General features: G+C 41.3%; 1 protein-coding gene across 3 annotated transcripts in view; it reads left to right on the top strand.

Annotated features, from left to right (window-relative positions):
* CREBBP (CREB binding protein) overlaps nt 1-8,036 on the top strand; it is a 154,184-nt gene that overhangs the window by 125,249 nt on the left and 20,899 nt on the right. For all 3 annotated transcript variants that reach the window (XM_003790832.3, XM_023513741.1, XM_023513742.1), the window contains exons 20-21: nt 3,091-3,171; nt 5,252-5,308. In XM_003790832.3, coding sequence (XP_003790880.1) covers nt 3,091-3,171; nt 5,252-5,308 — 138 coding nt within the window. The remainder of the gene's footprint in view (nt 1-3,090; nt 3,172-5,251; nt 5,309-8,036) is intronic.

Raw genomic sequence — 8,036 nt, 5'->3', positions numbered from 1 at the left:
AAAGAAAAGAAAAGAAAATTTGAGAGCAACTCATGTTGGGAAAACTGTTCTAGAGCTTTCTAGTTAGTATCTGTAACTGTCTATAGATACCCCAGTTATTCAAATATGCTGATATGGTACTTAAAGCAATCTGCATTTGAAAACTTACTCCATCTATTAAATTACCTTTACAGATAAACTGTGCAGTTACATTGTACTATTAGCAACCCAGATAAGCATCATCATTGGGTTATGTATGTGAACTATTTATCCTTTGCAATTCCATATTCATCATACTGCTTCCTTCATGTAGGCAGAAAGCCATTTAGGCTCTTACAATTGAAAAGTTAATTTCTGGCTCAGCGCCTGTGGCTCAAGCGGCTAAGGTGCCAGCCACATACACCTGAGCCTGGCAGGTTCAAATCTAGCCTGGGCCCGCCAAACAACAATGACAGCTGCAACCAAAAAATAGCCGGGCGTTGTGGCAGGCGCCTGTAGTCCCAGCTACTCGGGAAGCTGAGGGAAGAGAATCACTTAAACTCAGGAGTTGGAAGTTGCTGTGAGCTGTGATGCCACAGCACTTTACCCAGGGCGACAGCTTCAGGGTCTGTCTCCAAAAAAAAAAGTTAATTTCTGACCCTTCTTTATATGTTTCAAGGGAGAATAAAGTTTGGACTAGGTAATAAGGTAGGGACAGTCTGGCATTAACATCTGTTACCCATCAAATACCAAGGTTGCTTCAACTCATTTGTCTGGATAGATGTCTTTATCTCCTAGAAGGGTAATAAAGTGAAACTGTGGCTCCTTTTTTCCCTTGCTTAAACACGAGCAGGTTTGATGCTCTGCCCCCTTTGGCAGTGCTTAGAGTCAGACACTGGAGTCTGTTAACACTAGTCTCTCCCAGTTTCTGACATAGAGACCTTTGGTTTCCTCAGTCCTCCAGAGGCTGCCATTTAGCCATCACCACTTCCTTCTAAGTCAGTTACCTCTGTGGCAGAATGATAGGTTTATGGTTCTTGTTTCCTGGATGTTAGTAGGCTTGATGTCCTGCTTCAGTAAAAGTAAAAAATTTGTTCAGGATTTTAAAACCATTTAGACCCAAATGTGATTATCATGGTAATTTCATTTCAAAATATGTTCAACAGTCCTTTTCTAAATGTCCCACAGTGCTGGATATTTGATTGTATCATGAACAGAGCACTCAATTCTGAGTTTTATTTTTTAAAGGAAAATATCTGGCATCGAGGGATTGTTTTCTTGTATTGTTTTGCTTGCCACTGAATTGGTGTATAATTTCTGTACTTCAATTTTTTTTCAGCCTCTGTCTCAAAAAAAAAGAATATTTATAAATAGTGAATGACAAGAATATTGCTTTATTCGGGGGGGGGGGGAAATACGTTAATCTGCCTGTTCCTATTTAGAGTTTTTAATCTTGGCAGAATTTATTAATTGGTCCCAAGTAAATTGTCCCAGCAAGAAACTTTCATTACTTCACTTGTTACCCACAATGATTGGTCATGTTCCTCATCAACCATAGGAAGATTGGATAATCTTGAGATGTTGTGCATGCTCTGACGCTTCATGCTTTTATGTATTTGGTTAGTGAAATACAACCAACGAAATGCTCAATGTAATTAAGATTAGAACTGAAAATTGTGGGGGACCTGTCCTAGTGGTAATGAAGACAAAGTGGCTGTGCAGTGGCCTGCACCTCAGTCCCCTGTGCCGTGTGCATGCGTGCGTGTGTGGAACTGCAGCTGCCCTGCCCCATTCTGTACGTGGTGGCTCAGTGTGGTGCTCCGAGTCTCGTCAGTGTTTTAATACTAATCCTTCTTGGCACCTCGTAGACGTAGTTTTGAGCACTAAACCACATTGTGCTGCTGTTGCTGCCTTATGCTCATTCTTTTTGCTGTACTTCACCTCCATTCAGCTTATTTTTACAGTATTTTTATGTACTCATCTTGTTTTATGCAGCATCAGCCTGCATTTTTGTTGATTTTTCATTTATGTCCTTTCCAAACATTTAATCGTTTTTATTTTAATTGTTCTTATTGGATAGTTTGAGCTCTGGCTCTGTATTATCTTACGAGAAATTGGAGTGATGGGTAATTTCTCAAATGCAGATTGTTCTTTAAAGATTAAGTTTCTAAATTTGTTTAACTTGGATTGTCACCAAGTCAGAAAAGTCATTCACTAAATATCTCAGATGAATGATTGGTCCCAGTACCAAAAATCTCAAATCAAAGTTTAAAATCGAATTTTCAAAGTCTTTAAGATTATTCATGGATTTACATATATTGTATTATATTATACAATATATAAACTTTTTTCTCTATATATTCTTATTGATAAATGGCTGGAAAGTCTATGACCCCCACTGCATTTCTGTTAAATGTTTGTCTAGAATACGGATTTGGTTTCATTTGTATTGTAACACAGTTAACTAACTGACTTTCATGAGAAAAATAACAGGAGAAAATTAAAACCAGTTCTGGGTGCTCAACATTTTTGTACATTTAAAGATCTGGTTAATACTGGAAATATTTCTGAATTGCTGTCAAGCATAAATTTTCCATTTTGAAAAATAAAGCTATTTTGGTTTAAATTGCTTTTTAAAGGCCTTTTGTTAGACTGTTTTATTCAAGTAAATTTTTTTTATTTCAATCCCTAGAGTTATATTTGACTTTCTCTGAGTAGTAACAAAATTCAGATTCCTAAATTTAGGCTCCATGCAATTCTAGTATTAATAAATCCTTGAAAACATTTGCCTTTTGGAGCCGACAAGCCTGTCGTTGTTAGTGATGATGGCCTGTGACGTGTGCAATGAGACCGAATGCTAATCAATGCTTTGCCTTGGCTTTCTGCTCTGTGTTGTCTTGGTGTTTGCGTCTTACCTTTGTGTCTGTGCTATTTGTCCCTTCCCTGTTCTCTAATTCTGCCCTTTCCCACCTGCCCCTGTTCCTTTCATTGTCCTCACTGACCCATCAATCAACCAACAACGCCCCCCCTTCGTCGTGGTGCTCTGCCCTGCTCTGATTGGTGGCTTCGTTGCTTGGGTGGCTGTGTGTTATGATGGACCAGTTCACCCAAGTATGGCCTTCTTGCTGACAGGTATCATTTCTGTGAGAAGTGTTTCACAGAGATCCAGGGCGAGAATGTGACCCTGGGTGACGACCCTTCACAGCCCCAGACGTAAGTACCATCCTGTTGTTTTTCTTGGTTGGGAGACAGAGGTCTTAATTGCTTTTCCTCTTATCCATGATTAAAATGGAAGCATCATGGCCAGTTTGATTTTTGTGCAGTATTTTTTTTTCATAACAACTATACCCACATTTCATTTGAACATATGCCATACACATTTATACTAGAAAAGTACATGTTTTAACTGAACCCCAGTGCTGCCTCTACCTTCTTCCTCCATTCAAGGCAGTGGTCTCTCTTGACCTTGGTCTATCTTTTTCTAAAAAAAAAATTGCTTTTTCTTAGAGGTTGTCAATGTGTATTTAGGGAAATTTTTCTTTAAACCTAAGAAACTGGTAGCCCCATTCACAGAACTGGTAGTAGCAAAAACTTTTGTATGCATCACCTACCATTTGCATTTAGTTTGTCTTCTGTGTGAACATCCCATCCCTTAAGTTGCTGAACTCTAATATAGACAGATGAGTTTACAGTGTCCTCCAACCCCATTTTTGTCCTGAAGTGTAAATAAATCTACTTCCTCAGCTGGTACTTTAACTATTGCTCACTGGCTTCAAAGTAGATAGGTGTGAGTTTACTGGATTAACTTTCTCCTTCAGTTGTTTACCCTCTGATGTAGTTAATCTTTGAGTGATATAACGGCCAGAGTGTGATAAGAAAAAGCAAATGCACAAATTGGATGATAATTCATTTGTAGTTTCAGTGTGTGTGGCTCAAGCAGCTAGGGCATCAGCTATATACACCAGAGCAGACGGGTTCAAATCCAGCCCAGGCCTGCCAAACAGTAATGGCAACTACAACCAAAAAAAACAGCCAGGTATCGTGGCCGGTGCCTATAGTCCCAGCTACTTGGGAGGCTGAAGCAACTGAATCGCTTAAGCCCGAGAGTTTGAGGTTGCCATGAGCTGTGACACCACAGCACTCTACCGAAGGTGACATAATGAGACTGTCTCAGAAAAACAAAAAAATATTAAATAAATAAATTCATTTGTATATTTGAAATATCTTACAAAAAAAAACACCTGCAAGCCACAGCCACCACATCTGCGTAGGACTGTGCCAGTGTTTTGTGGTTCTCTCTTTTCTCCAGACCGAGTTCCCTGATCTTCATGATTCCTTCCCCCAGAGCAGTTTGTACCTGTGTAGGCACTTACCCTGTAGCTCCGTTTTACTTTATTCAAATGCGAAGCAACCTAGCAACTTGTAAGATAGACAAACCAAAATGACTGAAATTCTACATAGTCAATTTTATTTTTTTTTCCCTTGTCATCCTAATTCTTTGTTCTAACTATGTGGTGAATAATTGGATTGTCTCATTCTGTGAATCAAAAGTAATTGATACACACTAATCATAACAAAAGGACAGTAGAAACCCAGATATCTGTAGCACTTTCATAGTAAATAAAATATCCCCAAGTGGATGCTGGCCTGTTGCACAGAGGAAATATTATAATTAAAAAGAATTGGTGGGTGGCGCCTGTGGCTCAGTGAGTAGGGCACCGGCCCCATATACTGAGGGTGGCGGATTCAAACCTGGCCCCAGCTGAACTACAACAAAAAAATAGCCAGGTGTTGTGGCGGGCACCTGTGGTCCCAGCTACTTGGAAGGCTGAGGCAAGAGAATCACCTAAGCCCAGGAACTGGAGGTTGCTGTGAGCTGTATGATGCCACAGCACTGTACTGAGAGTGAAAAAGTGAGACTCTATCTCTACCAAAAAAAAGAATTGGTTACACTAATACTGGATTTGATTTAAAATTAACAGGTTTGAATCTCAACACAGCTTTGCCATTATATATTTTATATATTTGTTAGTGTCAACTAAATCTTCTTGTAAATGCTGATATTTGGGAGTAAATATTACAAGTAAGGAAATACATGGGGAAAAGTGGTAGTATAATAAATGGTAATGCTTTCTATGGGATTAAATGTTTTGTTCTTTTATCATTACATGTATTTGAGATTTCATTTGACTATCATGTGTTTTTATTTGAAGAACTAGTTCAGAATATTCCAGAGACCATACTTTATATCCAAACTATTAATAAAACATCTTTTCTTTTTTCTAAAAACAAGGACAATTTCAAAGGATCAGTTTGAAAAGAAGAAAAATGATACCTTAGACCCTGAACCGTGAGTATATAACTGTTTCTTTTTTACTTTTTGACTTTTAATTTTGGTTTCAGATCAGGAAAGTTGCTCCCTATGATTGCATTGTAGGAGATAACATTTGAAATATGTTGCCGTGAATAGAATTTCTTGTGTGAAGGTACATCTTTAGATGTAGATTCTTTTTATTTATTTATTTTTTTGAGACACAGCCTCACTATGTCGCCCTTGGTAGAGTGCTGTGGTATCACAGCTCACAGCGACCTCAAACTCTTGGGCTTAAGCAATTCTCTTTCCTCAACCCCCAGCACCCGGCTATTTTTGCTGTAATTGTCATGTTTGGCCACCCCGGGCTGAATTCAAATCCACCAGCTCCGGTGTATGTGGCTGGCACCCTAGCTGCTGAGCTACAGGAGCTGAGCCAGATACAGATTCTTTTTTCTTTTTTTTGAGACAGTCTCACGCTGTCGCCCTGGGTAGAGCGCCATGGCATCACAGCTCACAGCAACCTCCAACTCCTAGGCTTAAGCGATTCTCTTGCCTCCCAAGTAGCTGGGACCACAGGCACCCACCACAGCGCCAGGCCATTTTTTGGTTGTAGTTGTCATTGCTGTTTGGCAGGCCCGGGCTAGATTCAAATCCGCCAGCTCTGGTGTATGTGAGCTACAGGCGCCAAGCCCGGATATAGATTCTTTTTAAACTCAAACAAAATATATGTCTTTGTAATATGTTCTAATTACTGAATTTTAACAATGATAGGTGAGATGTATATTTTGGTTCTGTTAGAACCACTCTGATTTGGTGTCACAAAGCCATTAGTGTGAATCATTAGAGACTAAAAGTGGGAATATCTGGTAGAAGAGTGCTAGTGTCATATAAGACACTGGTAGAATAGTACTAGTGTCATTTAAGCAGCCATTTAGTGTGAATCATTAGAGACCAAAGGTGGGAATATCTGGTAGAATAGTACTAGTGTCATATAAAGGGAAATATTGGAAAGAAAACCTGTTAGAAACCACTTTCTCAAAGTAACTCTGTAAAGCTTAGTCTGTGTTCTTACCACTGTCTTTGGTATAGTATATTTTCAAAAGCCAGTGTCAAATACTTCACTTTTCTGCGGTGATACATGAGAATGCTGCATTTGCAGAGTATGCTTTGTAATATGCCTGAGTGAGACTTTAGTTCCCTCAGTGTGGTAGCCTCCTACCAGGTCCCCAGAGTAGAGTCCTCCAGGCACCACCCCAGTATGACAATACCATCTGTTTCCTGTCTCCTTGGTGGATGCCTGTCTGAAGCTGTTTGGTGAGCTCAGGCCACAGAGGCTTTGGGTGCTTGGGAAATGTAGATTATAACACGTGCAGAGGGGAGAGACAGGTCCTACCTCCCTCACCCCCATCCGCCCCCAAGAAGGCCAATGGCTACCGAGATGGACACAGACTTCCCACGGAGGGAAACTCAGCTTTACTTTTGGCAGTTACTTAGTCTCTACTTGACCTTGCAGTCAAGTGTGAGGGTCACATTAAATATTAGAGCTGTGCCCTTGGAGAAGCACTGGGGAGTGCAGAGACTGCCCCCAAATAGCCACCAACACCTTTAGTGAGCAGTGGATTGTTTTTCCTGACTTTCCATTCTCCATTTTCACATTATGACTTTTCCTATACTGTTTTTCAGTCTCATTACAACTTATTTTCACTTTTTAATTTCAAATACTAGGTGCCAGGCAGTGGAAATACATGGAGGAATAAAGAAGGTCTCTTCTTTCCAACTGTTCATAGTCTAGATGAATCAGCATTGACAGCAGGGGAAGTGTGAATGATCCTATGTGGGGGGGTCCCCAGCTTGGGCAATCCAGGCTCACTAAACAATCCACTGCTCACTAAACAGTCCACTACTCACTAAGGGTATAGGTGGCTATTTGGAGGGCAGTCTCTGCACGCCCCAATGCTTCCCCAAAGGCACAGCTCTAATACTTAACATGACCCTCACACCTGTGTGTGACATAACCACTTCCACCCTCTTGGAAAGGTGACACTCATCTGGGGGCAGGTGTTGGGGAGGTACACAGCATTCTGGGCACAGGGGGATGAAAGAATACAAGATGTTTGGCTTGGTACCTATAGTACAGTGGTTACAGCACCAGTCACATACACTGGGGCTGGTGGGTTCAAACCCAGCTCAGACCAGCTAAACAACATTGACAACTGCAACAAAAAATAACCAGGCCTTATGGCAGGCGCCTGTAGTCCCAGCTACTTGGGAGGCTGAGGCAAGAAAATCGCCTAAGCCCAGGAGCTGGAGATTGCTGTGAGTTGTGATGCCACAGCACTCTACTCTAAGAGAGTGAGCTAAAGAATTGAAGGTTTTGACCTTAGAGCAATTTCTTACTTAGATCCCCATGTGAAGTGGTTCCTGGAGATAGCAGGACCCTGTTGTATTGTGGTAGGGGCGGCTGGAAGGTAGCACAGGGAGTGGTGAGATGGGAATGAGGTGGTCCATCTCCTCGCTTTGCCATTGTTTACTTAAAGCCTTGTTGGCTTGGCGCCTGTGGCTCAAGTGGCTAAGGCGCCAGCCACATACACCTAAGGTGGCAGGTTCAAATCCAGGCCGGGCTGGCCAAACAACAATGAAGACTGCAACCAAAAAAAACAGCTGGGCATTGTGGCGGGCACTTGTGGTCCCAGCTACTTGGGAGGCTGAGGCAGGAGACTCGCTTGAGCTCAGGAGTTGGAGGTTGCTGTGAGCTGTGATGCCA

This window comes from Otolemur garnettii, unplaced genomic scaffold (genome assembly GCF_000181295.1).
Source record: "Otolemur garnettii isolate 467f Iridium unplaced genomic scaffold, OtoGar3 scaffold00044, whole genome shotgun sequence".
Classification (NCBI taxonomy): Eukaryota; Metazoa; Chordata; class Mammalia; order Primates; family Galagidae; genus Otolemur; species Otolemur garnettii.
The sequence above is the reverse complement of the archived record's forward strand: the minus strand, read 5'-3'. Positions and strand labels throughout refer to the sequence as shown.